Source organism: Geotrypetes seraphini, chromosome 4, assembly GCF_902459505.1.
Source record: "Geotrypetes seraphini chromosome 4, aGeoSer1.1, whole genome shotgun sequence".
Taxonomy (NCBI): domain Eukaryota; kingdom Metazoa; phylum Chordata; class Amphibia; order Gymnophiona; family Dermophiidae; genus Geotrypetes; species Geotrypetes seraphini.
In genome coordinates, this window is record NC_047087.1 from 169,153,819 (window position 1) to 169,177,801 (window position 23,983).

A 23,983-nucleotide genomic window follows, 5' to 3' on the forward strand; every position below is an offset into this window, starting at 1 on the left:
GACTGTGAGGGGATATGATCGAGACTTTCAAAACACTGAAAGGAATCGACAAAATAGAGCAGGAAAAAAAATTATTTACAATGTCCAATGTGACACAGACAAGAGGACATGGACTGAAGCTAAGGGGGAATAAGTCCAGGACAAATATCAGGAAGTTCTGCTTTACGCAACGAGTGGTGGACACCTGGAATGCTCTCCCAGAGGAGGTTATTGCGGAAACCACCGTTCTAGGATTTAAAAGCAAACTAAATGCACATTTTCTTACAAGAGGCATAGAGGGATATGGGTAACTAAATTACACCAAGTGTACACCTGGCTGGGCCTATGCGTGTGCGGATCGCTGGACTTGATGGACTGAAGGTCTGATCCGGAGATGGCAGTTCTCATGTTCCCATACTAAAAACAAAGATTCCTTATGGATGGGAAGTGTCCACAGCCCCCCAATCATGTATAAACCCTTTTTGGGAATGGCCAGTAATTTGCGATTTTTGGGAACACTGTGTAAACATTTAGGTCATATGCATAATAGAATCTGGGAGGCAACCCTGTGCAGAAGCATGCTGGTTCTTATGGAGGATACAGTGGAAAGAGTTCATGTTTCTGGTCTCTTCTTGTATAAACATGTCAAACTGCCAAGTGATGTATTTCATTGCAAAGGACAATGAACTCTCTACCTACCTTTCTTCAATAGCACATTCAAATGCATGAATTGTTGAGAATGGAGAGAATGTCTGTAGAAACTATAGATTTAAAGGCCAAAAGGCAGTTTATCAACATTTTGGGACCCCTGTCTGTGTACTTTAACAATGTGGGTTCCATCTTCTTTATCGAAGAACCGGGAGCTACGACTGACTGATTGCATTTGGATGAGAATGTGCGAAAGGAAAAAATCCATTTACTTTTGCCATTTGTTTCTTTTCTAGCAACTTTGATACAAGATATTTAAACATTAAAAACCCACAAAGGATTAGAAGTAATTATGGGAATGAGGGACAACCACCATCTTCTGATGTTTCTACTTGGTTATCAGGTGCCCAACACATGGGTTGATGCTTTCTGGGTCTCTTTCACCAATGACCTGTAGAGCAGTCTCTGGTGATCTGGTAATCTGTGCAAATCAAATCTGGAGGAAGGTAGGGAGTCGGTTGCACTCTATCTGCCAACATGCAGAACATCAATATACCAAGGGGAGCCACATGCAGACTTGCAACAAAATGGATCCTCACTCTGTAGGGAAATTCTTTCCAGAGCTGAAACTCTTTTTTATCATAAATCCAGAAATCCAGACAGGACACACAGTGATTCTTAATCTTTATCTTTATTATTCTTAGAAATTGCTTGCCGCAACATTATGGCCCTTGGGGCAAGCAATTTCTAAGAATAATAAAGATAAAGATTAAGAATCACTGTGTGTCCTGTCTGGATTTCTGATAAAGAAGAGTTTCAGCTCTGGAAAGAATTTCCCTACAGAGTGAGGATCCATTTTGTTGCAAGGTTATATATCACCTCACTTTGAGAGGTCACGTGGTGTCATGAGCGCGTGAGGACGTCTCCTCGCTCGCTCCGGGGCTGCCCTGCCGATTTTTTGCTGAAAACGGACATTTGAACCCCCCCCGTTGCGCGCAAGCCGCTGATCGGGCCGGCGCTAGTGCATGGAAAAATATTTAACTCGGTCCCGGGAGCTCATGCAGGCACGATCGGCGCGCAAAGACCGAGATCGGGTACGGCCTGGTGACGCCAAAATGGCGGCGAGCCCCGCGGCGGCAGTGTCGAGCCTTACTGAAGCCGCGTTGGGCGATATAAAGGAGGCCCTTGCCCAGGTCTTGGGGCCGAAATTGGAGGCGTTAACGGCGCAGATAACTAACATCGAGTCGCTCCTGGAAACAGCGTCAGCTCGTACAACAGAGCTGGAGCAGCGGGTCTCCTCCCTAGAGGACGCAGGTACCTCCCAGAGCACTGATCTCCTCGCATTGCAGGCGCAGGTTCGGGCCCAGGCTGACAAGTTGGACGACCTGGAGAACCGGTCCCGTCGCTCGAACCTGCGCCTGATGGGTGTCCCAGAAACGCTCTCGGATCGCTCGCTGCCGGAATTGCTGGAGGGGTGGCTGCAAGAGGAGCTCTAGATTTCTCCTGCTGCGGGGCCTGTGCGCATTGAAAGAGCGCATCGTTTGGGATCTCGCCCTGGCCTGGAAGCCAGACCACGTGTGGTCATATTAAAGCTCCTGAACTTCAGACACAAAGTGGAGATACTACAACAGTACAGAATCAAGAAAGACTCTTTGAAATATGATGGCTCACCGATTCGCATTAGCCAAGATTACTCCATGGCCCTGCAGGAGAGGAGGAAACCTTTCTATCCACTGTGTGCACAGCTATCGGAGCTCAAGCAAAGATTTCAATTCAACTACCCAGCTATCTTGAGGATCCAGCGTAATGGGATCTGGAAATCCTTCCATTCACCGGATGAGGCGGCTGCATTTATCAAGCTTCTTGGTAACCCAGACAGGGGAGCAGACTGATTGAACTGACATTATTCATGCAATGTGGTTTGTCTGTGTTATTTACTTGTTTTGGTTAATAAAATGGGGGACGGGGGTTTTTTAGGGCCCTCGGGGGCGCACATTCTGATGGAGCGGGGCGGGGCGGCCCTGGACGGGGCATCTCTGGTGACCTTCTAGCTCCCACATGTGGGGGAAGTTTGGGGTTGTTGGGGGGATTTGGGGGGAGGGGGGGTCCTGGGTGGCAGCAGCAATGTTACTAGTTTACTTTGTTTTTCTCTTTCAGGGTTGTCGTGGGTCATTTTTCTTTCAGATTGGTGAGACTGTATGCCTGGTGTGTGTGTGTGAGTCTTGGGGTGGGGCTGGGCGCCCTAGGACTCTATTTACTGAACCCTTTGCTAGCTGTGGTGAGTCCGGTGCTGGCCCCTGATGGGTGACCGGAAGTTGCGTATTCTTTCCTGGAACGTATCGGGCATTACTTCTCCTGCCAAGCGCACAAAAATTTTGTCTCAACTGAAACATCACTCGGCAGACATAGCTTGCCTGCAAGAGACCAGACTTACAGATGTAGAACACCAGAAATTACGCCGGGGTTGGGTTGGAGACTTGCATTACGCCTCTTCCCCTGGGAAAAGGGCGGGGGTGGCGATTTTATTTAGGAGGGGTTTGCAGTGTGCAGTCCAGGTTCTGAGGCGTGACTCGCAGGGCCGCTACCTTTTGGTGAGGGTGGTGGGACCCGGGGGTCCCTTTCGGCTATTGGTGGGATATGGCCCTAACAAATATCAACATTCCTTTTTTCAAAACCTGGTTAATATTTGTTTGAAAGACTCGGACTGTCCCCTGATAGTAGTGGGCGACTTGAATCAGGTGATGGACCCGGGCGTGGATCGCTCTGGAGGTTCCGGGACGCCGTCCGGGAGGCAGACCAGGGGAATCCCTTATCTCTGTCGGGCTCTGGGACTGGTGGATCCTTGGCGGTTGCTTCACCCCACGGAGAGAGATTACACTCACCAGTCCAGAGCCCACGGTTCTTTCTCCAGGATTGATTATACGCTTTTATCTGAGACGCTGTTTGCTCGAGTGTCGGAGGCTACCATTGGTCCCCTTGAGGTGTCTGATCATCATATGATCTGGCTTGATGTTGCGGTGGGGGGCCCTGCGAACTCGGGGATGGGTTGGAGATTTCTTGCGTACCTGCATGAGGACCTTCATTTTCGGGAATTTCTAATGCACAAATGGGAGGATTATTGCTCTTTTAATGCGCAACACATAGAACAACCTATTCTATTTTGGGATGCTGCTAAAGCGGTGATGCGGGGAGATATTATAGCTTACGTTGCCTCTAGGACTAGACAAATTGCACATCGCATAGTACAACTTGAGCGTCATTCGCAGCAGTTGAAACGTGACCTGCTGAATTCCCCGTCGGTGGCCACTACTGACATGTATAAAACGGTCTTGGCTGAGCTGAATACCCTTATCCATGAACGCACAAAAAAACTGTTGTTTTATAGAAAGTTTCGATTTCATAAGCATGGAAACAAGGCGGGGAAGTTGCTCGCATCTGTAACTAAGAGCTGGTCGGGTTCTCGATATATTCCTATGATCCGAGATAACTCGGGGAACATATTGACCTCGGCAGAGGCAATTGCAGATTGCTTTAAAAATTATTTTGAGGCCTTTTATGCTTCCCCGGGTCCCTATATGGGCCCCGACGTGAGTGATTACTTAGAAGATGCGGGGATGCCTAAATTATCGCCGGCTCAGAAATCTCGATTAGAAAGACCCTTACACACACAAGAAATATTGCGAGCCATACAAACGTTGAAGACTTGCACGGCTCCGGGACCGGATGGCTATTCCCCGGAGTTCTATAAGATCTTATCATCGGTCCTGGGGGAGCCCCTGCTGAATTATTATTCGGCAGTTCGCGCCTGCGGTGCATTTCCCTGCTATGCGAATGACGCTCTCATCACATTGATTCCAAAGCCCTCTAAACCGCCCACCAAGATCGAATCCTATCGGCCGATTTCGCTCCTGAACGTTGACATAAAAATTTTAGCTCGAGTGCTGGCAGATCGATTAGCACCTTTGTTGCCTTCCATCATAGTGCCTGAGCAGGTGGGTTTTGTTCGGGAGCGGCACTCGGTTTTAAATGTTCGGAGAGTGTTGATGGCGTTCTCGCGGGCACAACATACCCAATGTCCAGGTTTGCTAGTGGGATTGGACGCGGCAAAGGCCTTTGATAAGGTTCAGTGGCAATATCTATTTCAAGTATTACAGTATATCGGCCTTCCGGACGGTTTCTTGGCGTTGCTCCGACCGCTCTACTCAGATCCCACGGCCTCGATAATGGTTAATGGGGTGCGCTCCAATGGTTTCCTCGTGGGTAGGGGGACACGACAGGGATGTCCGCTCTCTCCGCTGCTTTTCTTGTTGTATTTGGACCCTTTGTTGCGTACTCTCCAGAGAGATGATGAGATTGTAGGGTTGTCTGAGGGTTCTGCCCAGCTGCGGGTGTTGGCATTTGCGGATGACCTTTTACTCACTCTGGGGGACCCTCACCGATCCCTATCTCGTGCATTGGACATCCTGGATGAATTTCACCTTTACTCTGGCTTGACCCTTAACAAGCAGAAATCCCTGGCATTGCCCACCTCGGAGGCCGTACGTCAGGATTGGCTGGGGGACTTTCCATTACAATGGGCTTCCTCTTCCTTGCGTTACTTGGGGGTGGTTATACCTCGGGACTTGGATAGACTGTACACTGCGAACATCTTACCTCTGCTCCGTCGTACGGAGTCTACTCTTTCTAACTGGAGGCATTTTCCCTTGTCCCTTTCGGGCCGTATTGCCCTCTACAATATGATGATCCTACCCCAATGGCTTTATGTCTTACAGATGCTCCCCGTCATGCTTTCCCCCGCTCATGTATCTCAACACAATTCCCACCTTACTGCTTATCTCTGGCAGGGGAAGCGGGCTAGGATTTCTCTATCTAAGTTGATGTTACCTCGTAGGAAGGGGGGGTTGGGTCTCCTGAGTGTTTCTAGATTTAACCTTGCTTGCCAGCTAAGACATGTCCATGATTGGTTTTGTGCTACTACCTACTTTTCTCTGCCGGAGATTGAATGTTATTGCTTTCCACCATACCATTTTAGTTATTTATTACATGCTCTCCACTTGCCGGATTTGCCACAGCTTACCTCTCATCCACTTCTGCCGGCCATGCGCAGGGCTTGGAAATCCCTATGCAGACTATTGAAGATCAATTCCAGGGTGACGACTTGCTTGCCCATTGCTGGCAATGGTGATTTTTCACCTGGCTTGGATTCTGGATCGTTTCGCCGATGGACTACAATGGGGCTCCAGTACATCTCACAGGCCGTACAACACACGGGACTTCCTGTCTCCTTCACAGACCTGACCACACAGTTCCACTTCACCGCCGCTGATTGGTTTGCATACAGACAATTGCAGCATTATCTGCGGAACCTGACACCGGCGGTGCTGTGTGAGGAGAACTATACTAAACTACATGAAGTTCTTGGGCTGACTGCACAGGACCTGATACCCTTGAAAATGTATCATGGGTTGCTTCTGGACTGCTTGGGAGATATTGATTTTCCGACCTTGGCCAGGAAATGGACGATGGATTTGCAGGTGCCTATCACTGCCGACATGATTCGAAAGGGACTTTGCTTGGGGAATGCCCTGCGATTATCTTCCATGGAATGGGAACGCAATTATAAATTTCTCTTGCGAGCTTTTTATCCCCCCAAGAGAGCTCATGTGATGGGGATTAGTGCGGAGCATAGCTGTGGTAAATGCGAACAACCCATGGCATCTTTTGGACATATGTTTTGGACTTGCCCATTGGTGTCTGCCTTTTGGTTGCAATTGGTCTCTGCTGTGGCCCAGCTATGGGGGTGCTCCTGGAGACTCCACCCGAGTTTCCTCATTACTCTACAGATTCGTTTTCACCCGCCCAAGCCGGGCTGTTCGGCCTTTCTCAAGAGGACTATTCTGCTGGGGAGGAAGTGTGTTCTGTTGCAGTGGCTTTCTTCTCAGCCCCCGACTATTCAACAGTGGAGAGCATTAATGCTGCAGCAAATGTTGCTGGAGCGCAGAGACATTGTGGACATGTCAGCCAAGGCAGGCAGACTTTTTCATCAATGTTGGTATTCTTTTAGTCTGACCTTTACCTCTTATGTTCGTAGACAACTCTGGGATGCTTGAGATGTTTGTTTTTTTTTTTTTTTTTTTTTTGTTTGTTCTTATAATTGGTTCTAGTTGCTGCTGCCTGGGGGGGGGGGGGGGGGGGGATGGGGGGGATTGGGAACTGTGATGGTATGGAGGAAAATGTTTTGATTTTCTGTATACTGCTTTTCCGTTCTTGTTCAATAAACATATTTACACATATATCACCTCACTTTCCGTCTTCACCATCCTTGCTTTAGTGAGCCACATGTAGACCCCCATCATGGCTCTGAATTTCTTTTTAAACCAGGGATCCTCAAATCCAGTCCTCAAGGTCCACAACCCAGCTTGTTTTTCAGGATTTACATAATGAATTTGTACGAGATCTATTTGCATTCACTGCTTCCAAACCACGCAAATACCGTATTTTTCGCTCCATAAGACACACCTGACCATAAGATGCACCCCCCCCTCTACAGAAAGAAAACCCAAGAAAAAAAGAATTCTGAACCAGATGGTGTGCCCTGTCCCCCCTCTGGTGGTCTAGTGGTAGGCCGGGACAGGGTACAGGGCACATCTAGTGGTGGGCACGTCTAATGGTAGGCAGCCCCAAGTCAGCCCATCAGCCCCAAACCAGCCAGCCAGCTCCAAGCCAACCAGCCAGCCAGCCCCAGGCCAACCAGCCAGCCCGCTCCAAGCAAGACCCCCCCCCCAGCACCTTTTTTAACTCTGCCATCGGCTCCAGCCGGATTCCCTCCCTCCCTGCCTGTCGCAGCAGCCTTCAGTCTTCCGGGCTCATTTCCCGGCAGCGCAGCCGTCAGTAGCAAGCTTTACGCTCTCCCGCTCGACCCCGCACTGCTTTACGAATGGCTGCCGTAAGTTCTCACGAGTCCCGCAGGAACCTATGTTAGCCATTTGGAAAGCAGTGCAGGGAGAGCGTAAAGCTTGCTCCTGACGGCTGCGCTGCTGATTTGTTTTGCCACTGGCCAGGAAATGAGGAGCTGGCTGGACGCTGGACCACCAGGTAAAAAAGGGGGAACGGCGATGGCAGATGGACCGGGGGGGAGGGTTAAAACAAAAGGTAGTGCGCGGCAGTGTTTAGAAAGGTGGTGCAGCGGTGGGCGGGTTTTACAATGGTACGGGGGGAAGAGGGTAACAAAATTTGTACCTTCACTTCAAAAGACGCACTGAGATTTCCAGCCACTTTTGGGTGGAAAAAAAGTGCGTCTTATGGAGTGAAAAATACAGTAGATCTCATACATTTTCATTATGGAAATCCTGAAAACCAAGTTGAGTTGTGGACCTTGAGGGATTGGATTGGAGAACCCCCTGATTTAAAAGGGAAGCTAGAACCTTGACAATAGTACCTCTATCTATCTTGGTTCTAGGCAGTCAAGTTATCACAGCAGCTTTGCTTTTTCTGCTCATTTTCCTGGGCTTCTTGCACTTGGAAAGTTGTATGTGTTGTGACATGTTACCCAGTGCACACTATGTGCAGTTTAAAGAGAATTAAGATGCCAACTCACAGGAATCTCTGCATTATAAGCTCCTTCAAAGAGAATTTTCAGGATATGTTCACACCTTCTATGTAAAAATCTATTTGCAGTGCGGCAGGGAATTAAATGGAGAGCTCTCAATTTATAGCAAGCAATAAACCAGCAAAACCACCCAATACTTACCATTATAGGAAAGACGAGGTTTGCTCAGGCACATTATAAAGTGCATTTCCATCTCATCAGAAGCCACAGACTTGGAACAAATGGGACATTTGAAGCCTAGAATAAAAGAAAGCAAGAGTAAGAGACATGCAATGTGCATTTTTCTAGTGCAGGGAAAAGTGAGACATAGTAAGGCAGCAACTCTCACAGTTGAAATAAATATAAGCCACAATCTGGTGGTTTCAAGTAACATATTAACTGATTGCAAAAAAGGCCATCTGACTGCATTCACTCTGCCCAGTTATTCTGTCCCCCAACTGCAAGATTTCTCCTTACCCAAGCCAGCCTATCTTCTTCCTTTGAATTCTACCACTCTACATAGACATGCTTGCTTCCTCTTCATTTCAGTGCCAAAATCAGTCCAAACTTCAAATTCAGCCTGTCTAGTTTCAGTGCCAGTACATTTTTGCCTAAAACAAACTTTCAGTCTTCTGCCCCATGTCTCTGCAGCTCCCACAACTGAAGGAACTCAACTTTTTCTTTCCCTCTGTTCCCTGAACAGAAGCCCGCCCCTTCCAGATATACCATACCACCCTGGTGGTCTAGTATCCAGTCGCTCCTGCTCATACCATCTCCACCATCAAAATGGCTGCTATGATTTCCAACGACAGTCTTACAAGACTGCTGGAGAAGATCGCAGCAACTGTTTTGAAACAGAAGCCAGCAAGTCCAGGAGTGACTAGTGATTGGCTCCTGTCCCTACAAGTCAATAGATCACAAGGGTGATATGGTAGGCCAAAATGGGTAGACACCAAGTTCTTTCAGTTTGATGGGGGAAGGGAGAATGTCACCGTTCAGGGGCTGGGCTGGTTTCAGCTGAAATGAGTGATTATATTCAGGTCAGCACCCAACCGCCCTCCTCCCAAACCTGTTGCAGGCCTCCACCGGGTCTGCCATATGACCTGGTGGTCCAGTGGTAGGCTGGGATACCTCCCGCCTCCTGTCCCAGCCAACTAAATTCTCACATCCCTCCCACCTCCCCGATTAGTATAAATGGAAACTTTAAAATCACTGGTGGTCAAGCTTTGAACCGGGGCAGGAGGGAGTTATCTTCCTAGCTCCTGCCCTGTGCAGAACCACTATCTGAATGGCTACCTAGAGTTCTTGAGGCAACCTCACGAGTTCCTGTGGTCTTGTGGTTGCTGCAAGAACTCGTGGCAGCCATTCAGATAGTGGCTCACCACAGGGCAAGAGCATAGGAAGATTGCTCCTGCACCAGTTCACCAATGGACCATCAGGGATTTTAAAGGTTCCATTTATACTAATTGGTGAGGCGATAGGGAGGTGGGAATTGTTAGTTGGCCAAGACAGGAGCAGAAGGGATCCCTCTTACCCTAGCCCTTCACTAGCCTACCAGGTGGGCCAGGGTGCAGAACCTGACAGGGCAGGGGATGAAGTGAGGGAGGGGGGCTAGGGTGCAGAGCCTGACAGGGAGGGAGTGAGGGAAGGGGCTAGGTGCAAAGCCTGGCAGGGCATGGCACTTGAATTTAAAACACCTGATTTATATTTGAGTCAATTTTTTTTCGGGTCTGTTTATATTCAAGTATATATGGTAATTTCCAAGCCCAGTTTACTCATTCTCCTCATCTGGCTTAGAATTCCAGCTTCATCCCCAGCTTTCCAGAACATGGCATCTTCTCTGATCATATTACTCCTAAGAATTCAATTACCAACTACCACCACCAGATTCATCAGGTCATTCCGTGAATCCAACCTTTGTGAAGAATGCCACCTTTTTCTCCTAAGTCTTTGCACTCTATTCTCAAGGGACATAAGACTAAGAACACCCAGAACAAAGGAATCAACCACAAGTCTTGTGCAAAGCAAAGGAAAATAATGTGTGTATCAAGTTCTGCTCAACAGAATAGCCTGAGAGATTATCGACAGGTGGAAACAAGCAGAAAAATGATGACAGATAAAGACCATACACAGCCTATTTAGTCTACCTGACCATGCCATCTACTACCCCCATCCTCTCCCAGTGAGATTCAAAGTACTTGTCCTAAGTTTTCCTGAATTCAGATACATTTTTTTGTATCCTCCACCTTCACTGGGAGGCAGTTCTAAGCATTCACCACCCTTTCCATGAAAAAGTATTTTCTGAGGTTATTTCTGAATCTATCCCCTTTCATCTTCATCCTATACCCTCATTCCAGAATTTTCTTTTTATTGAAAGGAGACTCCTCTCGTGCATTTATGCCATGTAGGTATTTGAACGTCTATCTACTACTACTATTATTTCTAGAGCACTACCAGATGTATGCAGTAGTGCTGCCCAATTCAGGGGAAAAAAAATGATTCAATTCAGCCTATTGAATCAATTTTTCACTTCAATTTTCCTGCCCAACTGGGTGGTTTTTTTTCAAACATCCTGGTGGGTTTATTTTGTACCCTCTTCACCCACCCTTTACCCTCGCCAACCCCATACCAGCACTGTGGTGTAAAGATAAATCAATAAGGACCCTGCCTCTCTTTATTAGGTCTTACCTCACACTTGCTACAGTATTTCTCCCTCTCACCCTTTTCTACCTCTTTGTTGCACTCTCTCTCCTCTACCTCATGTCCAACAATTCTTCCTCCTCCCCCCTATGCAGCAGCTTTCTGTCCCTCCCTCCTATCCCCCTGTGCAGCATTTCCCAACCAACCAACCCCTCCCCCTGAGATCTGACATACTGTCGGGTCTCCTAATGCAGCAGCGGCGGCAGAAGGCTAGCAGACGCAGGCTTTGAACAACCCCCGTAGGAGTTGGAAGAAAGGGACTTAGTAATCTGGACGTATTAGTCTTGCTTGGCCAGTGTAAGAGCAGAATTAAATGAGGTCAGCATGTGTGTGAGATTTAAGCCAAAGGCACTTGTCAGAGCGGGTACAGGAACGTTAAGTAGTGGATACTGAGAGTGAGCCAAAGATGAGGTCTAGTACGCCTGACAAAGTTGGAAAAAGGGGGAGCAAGAGTGTGTCCATAGCAGAGGAGAGAATAGAGTTGTACGACAAGATAGCCTTGGCTAACATAATGGAAATGAGAAGAGGTGTAACAGTTGAGAGCGTGGAAGTATTGAGGGCTTGAAGATTTTGAAACCTGTTGGTGATGACTGGATGTCACTGAGGGGGAAGGATGAGTAAGTGAAGGTTATCACATGATGGTATTCATATTGAGATCTTTAAGTCTGTCCCCACAACCATTTTAGTAGCCTTCCTCTTGATCGACTCCATCCTGTTTATATCTTTTTTGAAGGTGTAGTCTCCAGAATTGGACAAAATATTCTAAATGAGGTCTCGCCAGAGTCTTATACAGGGGCATTAATGCTCCCATCTAAACAAAGTTAGTTCTTTTAAAGTCTAGATCAGTGGTTCCCAAACCTGTCCTGAGGGACCCCCAGCCAGTCAGGTTTTCAAGATATCCCTAATGAATATGCATGAGAGAGATTTGTATATAATGGAAATGACAGGTATGCAAATCTCTCTCATGCATATTCATTAGGGATATCTTGAAAACCTGACTGGCTGGGGGTCCCCCAGGACAGGTTTGGGAACCACTGGTCTAGATCCTTCGCTTTCAAATATGTCCTCTCTACATTTGTCTTAATATTAAACAACACCATTTTCTGATCACCCACTATAAAATCAGAAACACTTTCCCCAGTTGAAAGCACTAAATCCAGTATGGCCCCATACTGCAAGGGCCAACCCATAGGCTGCATTACATGCTACCATTGCCAAAGATAATCAGTTTGCATTCCTAGAACCAGTTCTTACTCCTACTGGGCCGATGGTGGCTGAGAATGCTATGGAAGCCCCAGCCCCTCCAGAATAGCTACATTTGCCACCTACTGGAAGCTCAAAAGCTAGATTTACATAGGCTTCTGAAATTACTACACCAGATGCTTCTCCAACAGAAGATTGAGAGTCTCAGGATTAGGCCAAGGCAGTGAACAGGTGGCAATGAAAAGCAGCAATCTAAAGGTCAGAGCAGTGGACCATGGACCAGGAAAACCAAATCCCACTTATTCCATCAACACTTCTTGTGACCTTGGGCAAGTCACTTAACTCTTTACTGACTCAGATACAGACTTATTAATTTCCCTATCATAGATGCTTTACAATAAATCTCCAGCGCCTAACATAATTCACCTAGAATTGCTAATGAAAAAGGTGCGAGCTAAATTGAAAATAAAATGAATACTATACTATACTATAAACCCATCTGGGAAAGGTGTCAATTTAGCTGGGAGCCCAAAAGAACAGAAGGAAGTTGACAAATACCCCAAACATTCCAGTGCCTTCTAGAAGTCTCACACCCAACCACATGGTAATACCTGCTGCTGGGAGGGGGGGGGGGGGGGAGAAGGTGGTTGGGTCGCACTTGTTTTTCCAGTGGTATCTGAACTCGAGTTATTCAACACAATAGGTATTTTCCTATCCCTGGAGGGCTCACAATTTAAGACTGCACCTAAGGCAATGCAGGGTTATTGACTTCTCCAAGTACACAGCTCATATCTGATTACTGATGAGGGGGCACAGGGAATAAGAACTCTTTCACGAAGACTTCAGTTTCAGAGACATTATCAAGCCCACACATTTCTCAGATCAGATGTGTCTGCACACTTTTGAAGAGCAGAGAAATCCTTCAACACATTCTCCTAGTACTGTGCTTACAAAAATCTAGGATCAAAACCTAGCATGCTTTTCATTCTAATATTGAAGCTAGAGTCTTTTTAAAACCTTTAAGACAAGCTCACACACAAGGTGCTATTAGAAGGCTTTCTGCACACTGCCTTGCCATTGTGATGTCTTTATTTTACATTTTTATATACCATTTAGAAACATAGAAACATAGAAAGATGACGGCAGAAAAGGGCTACAGCCCATCAAGTCTGCCCACTCTACTGACCCACCCCATTAAGTCTGGGTGCTAATGACTTAGTTCTTTAGCTCGACCCTCGTAGTGATCCTACGTGGATGTCCCATTTATTCTTAAAGTCGAGCACGCTGGTGGCCTTGATCACCTGCATCGGAAGTTTGTTCCAGTGATCCACCACCCTTTCTGTGAAGAAGTACTTCCTGGTATCACCATTAAAGTTCCCTCCTCTGAGTTTGAGTTCGTGCCCTCTTGTGACCGATGGTCCTTTGAGAAGGAAGATGTCGTTTTCCACCTCGACACGTCCTGTGACATATTTAAATGTCTCAATCATGTCCCCCCTTTCCCTGCGCTCCTCTAGAGTATAGAGCTGCAATTTGCCCAGTCTTTCTTCGTATGAGAGACCCTTGAGTCCGGAGACCATTCTAGTGGCCATCCGCTGGACCAACTCGGCTCGAAGCACATCTTTACGGTAATGTGGCCTCCAGAATTGCACACAGTACTCCAGATGAGGTCTCACCATGGCTCTGTAAAGTGGCATTATGACTTCAGGCTTGCGGCTGACGAAGCTTCTCTTGATACATCCCATCATTTGCCTTGCCTTGGATGAGGCCTTCTCCACTTGTTTGGCAGCCTTCATGTCTGCACTGATGATTACTCCCAAATCCCGTTCTTCTGAAGTCCTAGCTAGTGCTTCTCCATTCAAGGTGTATGTTCTGCATGGATTTCTGCTGGTAGTTAAAACTACTGAAGAAGTGTGCAATTATATAATTATCACTAAAAGTCCATTTCTCTCTCTGAATACAATATTGACCCCATCTTTAAATACTCACTTCCCAGTTGGCTCTAATAAGAACATAAGAATTGCCACTGCTGGGTCAGACCAGTGGTCCATCTGCCCAGCAGTCCACTCCCTCAGCGGCCCTTAGGTAAAGGACCAGAGCCCTAACTGAATCTAGCCTTACCTGGTCTAGCAGGAACTTGTCTAACTGTCTTGAATCCCTGGAGGATGTTTTCCCCTAGGACAGCCTCCGAAAGAGAATTCCAATTTTCCACCACTCTCTGGGTGAAGAAGAACTTCCTTACGTTTGCACAGAATCTGTCCCCTTTTAACTTTAGAGAGTGCCCTCTGGTTCTCCCTACCTTGGAGAGGGTGAACAACCTGTCTTTATCTACTAAATCTATTCCCTTTATTATCTTGAACATTTTAATCATGTCCCCTCTCAGTCTCCTCTTTTTAAGGGAGAAGAGGCCCAGTTTCTCTAATCTCTCGCTTACGACAACTCCTCCAGCGCCTTAACCATTTTATTCGCTTTTCTCTGGACCCTTTCAATTACTACCGTGTCCTTCTTCAAGTACGGCGACCAGTGCTGGACGCAGTATTCCAGGTGAGGTCGCACCATGGCCGAGTACAGCGGCATGATAACCTTCTCTGATCTGTTCGTGATCCCCTTCTTGATCATTCCTAGCATTCTGTTCCCCCTTTTCGCCGTTGCCACGCATTGCGCAGACGGCTTCATCAACTAGTCAATCAGTACTCCTAAGTCTCTTTCCTGGGGGGTCTCTCCGAGTACTGCACCAGACATCCTATATTCATGTATAAGATTTTTGTTACCGACATGCATCACCTTACACTTGTCCATGTTAAACTACATTTGCCATGTCGCAGCCCATTTCTTGAATGTGTTTTTGTCCTGTTGCAGGTTATCGTAATCCTCCTGCATCTTCACTACTCTGAATAACTTCGTATCATCTGCAAATTTAATCACCTCGTTCGTCGTTCCAATTTCCAGATCGTTTATAAATATGTTTAAGAGCATGGGGCCAAGCACTGGACCCTACGGCACTCCTCTAATACACTACTTGGAAATAACCAGATTTTTAAACTTCACTAAAACCACATAATGGTCTGCAATTTATTCTATGACAGAGGAAGCTACAGAGAAGGTGCTCTCTCAGATGCGTAAAGTGAAAGGGATTGGGACTTATATAACCACCTTTTTGTAGTTTTACAACTACACTCAAAGTGGTTTACATACAAGTACTTCAATCATTTTCCCTATCTGTCCCAGTGGGCTCATAACCTATCTAAGTTTCAAGTTTATTAGGATTTTATATACCGCCTATCAAGGTTATCTAAGCGGTTTTTACAATCAGGTACTCAAGCATTTTCCCTCTCTGTCCCGGTGGGCTCACAATCTATCTAAGGTACCTGGGACAGTGGAGGATTAAGTGACTTGCCCAGGGTCACAAGGAGCAGTGTGGGGGCTTGAACCCACAACCTACTTCTGAATATGCCATGAAGATAGAACTACTACTACTCATCACTTCTATAGTACTGAAAGGCACATGCAGTGCTGTACATTTGACATTTAATAGACAGTCCCTTCTCAGAAGAGCTTACAATCTAACTTGGACAGACATGACAAAGGGTTGGGGAAGTAGAACCCAAGGTGAGAGGAGTTAGGAGTTGAAAACAGTCTCAAAGAAGTGGGCTTTTAACTTGGATTTGAAGACTGCCAGAGATGGAGCCTGCTGTAGGGATTCGGGCAATTTGTTCCAAGTATATGGTGCAGCAAGATAGGAGGGACTTACCAGTTGAGCGGAACTTATTGGGGAGGGGGGGACATAAGAGGAGTTAAGTGAGGAGAGGTGGGGGGCAGCCGGGTGAATGAATTTGTAGGTCAGTAAGAGGGTTTGAATTGTATTTGGAAGCGTGGCTTTAGGAGAGGGATGATGCGAGTATAGCGGCTCTCATGGAATATGAGTCGTGCAGCCGAATTCTGCCCTTCTCTGTTGTAAACCGTATTCACTGATTGTAACTATTCGCGTATCTGTATCTGTATTCACTGATTGTAACTATTCGCTGATTGTCCAGCCCTTCTTTATTGTAAACCCCCTCGAACTACTACGGCTTTGGCGGTATATAAGAAATAAAATAATAATAATAATAATAGATGGATTGGAGGGGGAAAGATGGCTGAGTGGAAGACCTGAGAGTAGTGGGTTGCAGAAATCTAAGTGTGCTGTGATGGGGGCATGAATAAGGGTTTTGATAATGTGCTCAGAGAGGAAAGGTTGGATTTTAGTGATTTGAGTCACTTGTTTACTCTTACGAAAAATACTAAGTCTAGGGGACAAGCGATGAAACTACTAAATAGTAGATTTAAAACAAACCAGAAAAAATATTTCTTCACACAACATGCAATTAAACTCTGGAGGTCACTGACTGAGAAATGTGGTGAAATCAGTTAGCTTAGCAGGGTTTAAAAAAGGTTTGGATAATTTCCTAAAAAGAGATTATTGAGACGGCTTAGGGAAAGCCATTGCTTATTTCTAAAATAAGCAGCATAAAATCTGTTTTATAAGAGAAACTAAAGGAAAGAGGATACCTGATTTCATGGAGGAAAAACCATGAAGAACCACAGCAAGTGGAAAATATGTAAACAGAAAATATCATTCACTCCCAACTAACAGAATTCTTTGATAAAACCCATGCCTTACATCCATGCCAAACTGGCTTTCGTTCCTCACATTCAACAGAATTATCACTACTAGGCCTTATCTCAACTATACAATACTACCATGACCATCAAAAATCTGTTATTCTAATTTCCCTCGACCTGTCTGCAGCCTTTGACACTATTGACCACTCTCTTCTTATTACCAGACTAAAAGACTGCGGTATTACAGGTTCCGCTCTTTCTTGGTTTATATCTTACTTTCACGAACGTAGCTCTAAAGTCCACGTAAAAAAATGAAACTTCTTCAACCATATCACAAACCTTCGGAGTCCCACAAGGTTCAATTCTATCCCCATTACTATTTAATATTTTTCTATCTCTTCTTCTTACACTGGCACAATCTATAGGATTCACTATCTTTGCCTATGCAGATGATATACAACTTCTCCACCCAGTCAATACTTCAAACATCTCAGACGTAAAAGATATAAACAATAAATTGGACACCATAAACGACTGGCTCTACTCAAACAAACTCTCCCTCAATATTGATAAATCCCGTGGGCTCCTACTTCCAATCAAAACATCTGAATCTTTATTGGGAACAATTTCTATTAAATCTATTCCAATACAAATGGAAACTAAAATAAAACTATTAGGTATCATCTTTGATAGAGATCTTGCTTTCCATGACCACATTAGTTCGGTCGTAAAAATCTGCTTCTTTAAACTCCGCATCATTCGATCACTAACTTCTATCCTAGATACCGACTCAATTAATATTCTGATTCATTCCTTAGTTATTTCTCACTTAGATTATTGTAATTCTCTTCTCAACGGTCTCCCCCAAAAAGAAATCCGACGTCTACAATTAATACAAAATACTGCAATAAAACTTATTTACAAAATAGGCAAATTTGAGCATGTCACTCCTCTTAAAAGAGGCTCATTGGCTCCCTATCACCTATAAAATCATCTTACTCTCCTTTAAAATAAAACTCCTCGCACCAACCCTCATTTCTTGATAAACTTCTCATACCACAATGTTCCCCTCGCACTCTAAGGTCAACTGACCAAAAACTTCTCTTCATTCCCTCCCTAAAAGACTTTTATTACACCCGGAAAACAAATTTCGCAGTAACTGCCCCTACATTATGGAACTCTCTGCCACAACAACTCCGCGACGAACAACAATTAGTCAAATTCAAGACTAGTCTAAAGACTTTCTTATTTCGGGACGCATTCGACTGTATTTAGATCTCCCCTTTTTTTTTTTTTTTCCCTCCTTTTCTTTTATTACTTCCGACATTACAGTTAGGAAAAGCATCTCGGCGCTCTGGAAACTACGCACCATAAAAAAATATTTTGATGACACGTCATTCCGCCTCCTAGTGCAATCCTCCATTCTCAGCATACTGGACTACTGTAATATCATTTACCTGAGCTCCACGAAGAAAACTATCAGAAGACTCAGAATGATCCAGAACACCGCTGTCCGCCTCATATTCGGCCTGAAAAAATGGGAACATGTTACCCCTTTTTACCATAAACTTCATTGGCTACCATTGGAATCCAGAGTCCTATTTAAATTCTCCTGTTTCTGTTACAAAACAATATTCGGCCTAACCCCAAACTACATCAACCCACACTTCATCCTGAATCACAGAAACAGGAACTCCCGCAGAATCCAGCTATTTGCTTTCCCCTCTCTAAAACTCTGCCACTCCAATAAATTCTTCGGCAAAACCCTCGCCTTTCAGGCCACCAAACTAAACCCATGGATAGCCCAATCAATCCTCGAGGCTCCAACCTACCTCAGCTTTAGAAAACTACTCAAAACTCACCTCTTCCAACGTCACGACACTTAATTGCCCCCTCCTCAAAGAACCCCGCCCCCCCTTTTTTATCTCGACCCCCCACCCCCCCGATCCATTCTATCCTCTCCCCAATTTTATCTACTTCGTCGCCCGCATCCCTATTTAATTGAACACATAACTCTATGTAAAACTGTTTAATACTTAATTGCATATAACTATGTTTAAATAATGTGTACCACATGTAACTACACACGTAACTATGTTTAATTAATGTAAATCTGTTCAGTTAATACTGTACCACATGTAACCATGTCTAATTAATGTGAACCGCCTAGAACTCACTGGGTATGGCGGTATACAAGAATAAAGTTATTATTATTATTATTATTATTTTCTTCAAGCAACTATTTGCTTCAACAAAGCGCCCCTACCCTTTACGTTTTATCCCCACCCCACTTTCTCCTTTCTTCTCAATTATGTAACTTTTCCCCCTCCTTCCCTTTTACCCTCACCTTCAAGTCTGTCTAGTCTTTGTCATCTATGTTCACTCTATTTAATTTTTTAAACGCCTATTATTATTTTCATATACTTTTTTTAAATTTTATTGTTAACCGGCCAGACATTGTTTGATGGTCGGTATATTAAAAACTAATAAACTTGGAAACTTGCCAATGGCAGAAAATATGATGGCTTCACCTGAGGGGAAAACTGAGAAACATATCCTCTCTGTTCTTTGGAGAAACAAGACTGTTTTGGTGTCGCAGGAAGGCACATATATCAGGCGCTGATGGTAAAAGTGGCCATGAATAAGGAGCCGAAATATAGGCCCCTTTTACAAAGCTGTGGCAACAATTAAATGGGCTTCAGTGCATTTACCGTGGCAGCATCACTATCACAGCTTTGTAAAAGGGGACCTATATTGGAAGAAAAATAACAGCAAAACCTCGACCGGCATGGAGTGGACAACTAGGAGAAAAATGCACCAGCTTTTGGGACAGATATGAAGCACCCACACTATATTCTAAAGACTTTGAGTGCATGAGCACACTGACATGCAAAGCTGGGCTTGTTTCCATTGCTTGTTAAAGCTGTGCAGCTGAGCCCAGTGCTTCATCCCTCCTTTTCTCTACATTACCTCTGAGCTCATGGCTACGCACCCTCATAAAAGTCTGCTATTCCCACATTGAAATCCAGAAAAAGGATGCATGAACCAATTGTGAAGAGAAAAGGGACCGCCTGAATCACTGTCTTCCTTCAGACTCAGGGTGCTTAGGGAAGATACCTTCCACTCCTCCTCACACTCTGGACTAACTTCAACTCCTCTACTCCTTCCCAACTCCCAAGCCAATGCGCTTTGCCAACCTGCTGTCCTTTTATAATACGTTATCAGAATAGCACTATGCAAAGTCTTATTTCCTTCTCTTCTTGCATCTCGTTTTCTCCTTCTCTGTACATCAGTATTCTTAAAATCCAATATCACACAGACCTTTCCAGCACTGGCTGACTTGAAGGTTTCACCTGTTCCATTTCCCAGCACTAATTAACTGAACATTAATCCATTAATCCCTTTCTTTTTAAAGCACATGGTGATTGATTAGGGCAATGGCTCAAGGACTTGTGTTTAGAATTGATTCCTCGTAAGAGGAAAGTAAAATTTTATCTATCTGCCATTTCTGGTCAGTGACTGCTGTGTTAACATTCAAGCCATCCCAGCAGCTGCACAGAACTCATACCCTCCATTAAGACACATCTTGTTTCTAGAGCTGTACTGAATAGTATATTTTATTACTCTGGTAAATACAAATAATGAAAAATATTCAACCAAATATACAGTAAATAATGGGCACTGAGTTTTAATATAACAAAAGAAACAACATGAAATCACAGATCATGTGTTTATTTCAGTTTTATAGATTTTAAGAGACCAGAAACTCATTTTTGTAAAGACTTATTGGAGGAACTAGCTGTGTTGGTCCTATTTAGTGGCTTACTGTTTTTCGATACTTTTTTGATAAGGAAAAGGATTTATGTTAAACTGATAAAGAGTCTAGTCTATTCTTTTTTGTCCATGAGAGAGGGTTATATTAGTTTATTTTAGTTTGTATTTATAATTTTGTCTTTTATATGCACGTGATTTTATTATGTGTGACAATATGTACTCCGCTTAGAACGGTTTGGTTATAATGTGGATTATAAATTTGTTTAATACTTAATAAATTAGGATTTAGCACAGTATAGCCCTGGATTATTCATATTCAAATTTAAATTATTATTTGGCCAGGAGAAGTCAAGATGGCAGACAGACTGATGGCGTTTTTCGCTCCAGAAAAAAAGATTTTTCCTTAGGGTGGCTTACCTGCTTTATTTTTCCTCTGAGGTTTTTTAGAAGTTCTTCGAAAGGCCACACTCCAAAAGGAAGGGGACAGTACCATCGGCTCTGTCACCCTCTCTGATTCTACAGATGATTCCTCAGATATTGGGTTGACAAGACGCCGCCAACGCTTGGTTGGGCAATCAAAGGTTGGGTTCTACATTGGAGTCGAGTGAGGGAGTGCTCATCTCTCAAGAACATATTATTTCTTTTTCGCCTCCGACGACAAATGTGCCACCCTGTCCAGCTGAAGCGCAAAGCTCGGAGCTGAGCCCCAGGAGGTCAGGAGAGGAAACCCCTGAGTTGGACCTGGGCAAGGCTTCACTTCTGAAGGAAATGTGTGGTGAAGGAAACATCAAGGTAGCTGGGAACTCAGCGTTGGAACCTACAGTGACTTTGGGAACACTCTGAGACTATAAGGAAGCTCAATGTAATGTGGGGAAAACTGCATAAGATATGGAGGTACTCATTTCAAAAGGAAATGCCTTTTCTTTGAACCTGGATAGAGTTCATCAAGAATGTATGGAGAAAACAAATATAGAAACTATTAACTTGAAAGAGACTGTTTCTTCAGTGATAAAAGACCCGAGTTCCATTATAAGGATATATTTTTAAATAGTGTTGCTCCTTTTTGTGGCCAGATAGTAACATCATATAGTAACAAAGTATATGACGGCAGATAAAGACCTGAATGGACCATCCAGTCTGCCCAACCCGATTCAATCTAAAAATTTGTTGGATTTTTTTTCTTCTTTTTCTTAGCTATTTCTGGGCAAGAATCCAATGCTCTGCCCGGTAATGTTCTTAGGTTCCAACTACTGAAGTCTCCGTCAATGCTCACTCCAGCCCATCTACACCATCCCAGCCATTGAAGCCCTCTCGAGCCCATCCTCAACCAAATGGCCATATACAGACACAGGACCATGCAAGTCTGCCCAATAGTGGCCTTAGTTCTTCAATATTTACTATTATTTTCCGATTCTAGATCCTCTGTATTCATCCCACGCTTTTTTGAACTCCGCCACCGTTTTCATCTCCACTACCTCTCTCGGGAGCACATTTCAGACATACACCACCCTCTCCGTAAAGAAGAATTTCCTTACATTGCTCTTGAGTCTACCACCCCTCAACCTCAAATTACATCCTCTGGTTTTACCATTTTCCTTTCTCTGGAAAAGATTTTATTCTACGTTAATACCTTTCAAGTATTTGAACGTCTGAATCATATCTTCCCCGTCCCTCCTTTCCTCTAAGATATACATATTCAGGGCTTCCAGTCTCTCCTCATATGTCTTTTGGCGCAAACCTCCTATCATTTTCATCGACCTCAATGTTTCTTCTATAAGGAATAACATTTTATTTTTTTGTTTGGCATCACTGGTTGTCAGGCAAAATGCTACATTCCAGAAAGAGGGAGCAGCCAGTGATAACCATATATTACAAACAGATGGAGGTGTTGATGCAGAAAGCCACTTTATGAACCTGCATATAGAGCTATGCATAGAGGCTTCTATCATGAGGTCAAAAATCACACCATGCAGAAAAAGTAATTTTATGCAAATGTTATTCACAGAGAATATGTATACTAATCAGGGGAAGTCTACTAGGCACATGCCAACAAGGGTGAGCAGTAAATGCAGCTTCTTGTAAGCATATATAATGAAAATAAGTTGCCAGCACACATCTGTGGCTGTTGTGCTCAAATATTACCCTCACAAAAAAAATTTCTTGAGTTCACAATTTTTGCGAGGCACAGCTCACCTGCTGCAGAGGTGTACTGGCAACATTTTTGTTTGTATATGTGCACATTATAGCTGTTACCCTCCCAAGCAAGTTTTAAAATGGTAGATGATATTCATAGCTGGATTTAAAAAAAAAAAAAAAAAAGAGAGAGAGAGAGGTGATATTTAACTTGCAGGGCATGAAATCTTCTCCAGCAACCCTTCAATGCTACCCTGAACCTGTTTCTTTGCCTATACCAGGGGTAGGCAATTCCGGTCCTCAAGAGCCAGGTCAGGTTTTCAGGATATCCACAATAAATATGCATGAAGATAGATTTCCATCTCAAGGAGCCAGTGTATGCAAATCCATCTTATACATATTCATGGTGGAGATCCTGAAAACCTGACCTGGCTCCGGCTCTCGAGGACTGGAATTGCCTACCCCTGGCCCATACCACCAACAACATTTGTCCCTTCCTTTCTGAGGGCACTACCAAAATCTTTATCCACACTCTCATGACTTTGCTTAGATTACTGCAACTTGCTTCTTACAGGTATCCCACTAAAACCATCTCTCTTCCGTTCAATCTGTTCCAACACATTGCTGCACAACTTATCTTCTCCCAGTGTCGCTGTCACTAAGCTCACATTCCACTACTATTAATTTCTATAGCACTACTAGACATATGCAGCACTGTACATCAAAACAAAGAAGAGAGAGTTCCTGCTCAAAAGAGCTTACATTCTAGTCAAGACAGAAACTGGACAAGAAGGTGCATCAATACACAGTGCTCAAGTGGGGGAATTATAGGGAATGATAAGACATAAGAAGGCAAAACCCCTAAGTCACTTCATTGGCTCTCTATTCATTTACACATACAATTCAATCTTCTTTTACTGATTGCAAGTGCAATCATTCTTCAGCTCCTCAGTATCTCTCTCTCTGTTAACTCTCCCTACACCCTTCTCCAGATATCTGTTCATCTGGTAAGTTACTCTTATCTGAACCCTTCTCTACCACGGATACCACATGATACTTTCATATTGATGTACTGTACGGCTGCAACACACTTCTTGAAACCAGCTCAGACTTCATTCAAATTTGCTGCTTTTAACTCTTAACCCGTTATTCACCTATTCAATACCCATGTTTGTCTTAATCATTCTCATAATAAATGTAGCTCCTTAATCTCTTCTGTGTCCTGTTTGTCTTGAAAAGATTACAAACTCTGTTGAGCGGGAACTGCTTCCTATGTATGAACTGTCATAAAATTAAGCAGTAAAAGTCAGTTTCTTTCTATGTACTGTATTGCCACAGAATACTTAGTGGCCTCATCAC

General features: G+C 44.4%; 1 protein-coding gene across 1 annotated transcript in view; it reads right to left on the reverse strand.

Moving 5' to 3' along the window:
• Window positions 1-23,983, reverse strand: part of ZNRF1 (zinc and ring finger 1) — a 306,791-nt gene that overhangs the window by 137,705 nt on the left and 145,103 nt on the right. Inside the window, exon 2 of the mRNA XM_033943348.1 lies at window positions 8,378-8,473. Within this exon, the coding sequence (XP_033799239.1) occupies window positions 8,378-8,473 (96 nt within the window). The remainder of the gene's footprint in view (window positions 1-8,377; window positions 8,474-23,983) is intronic.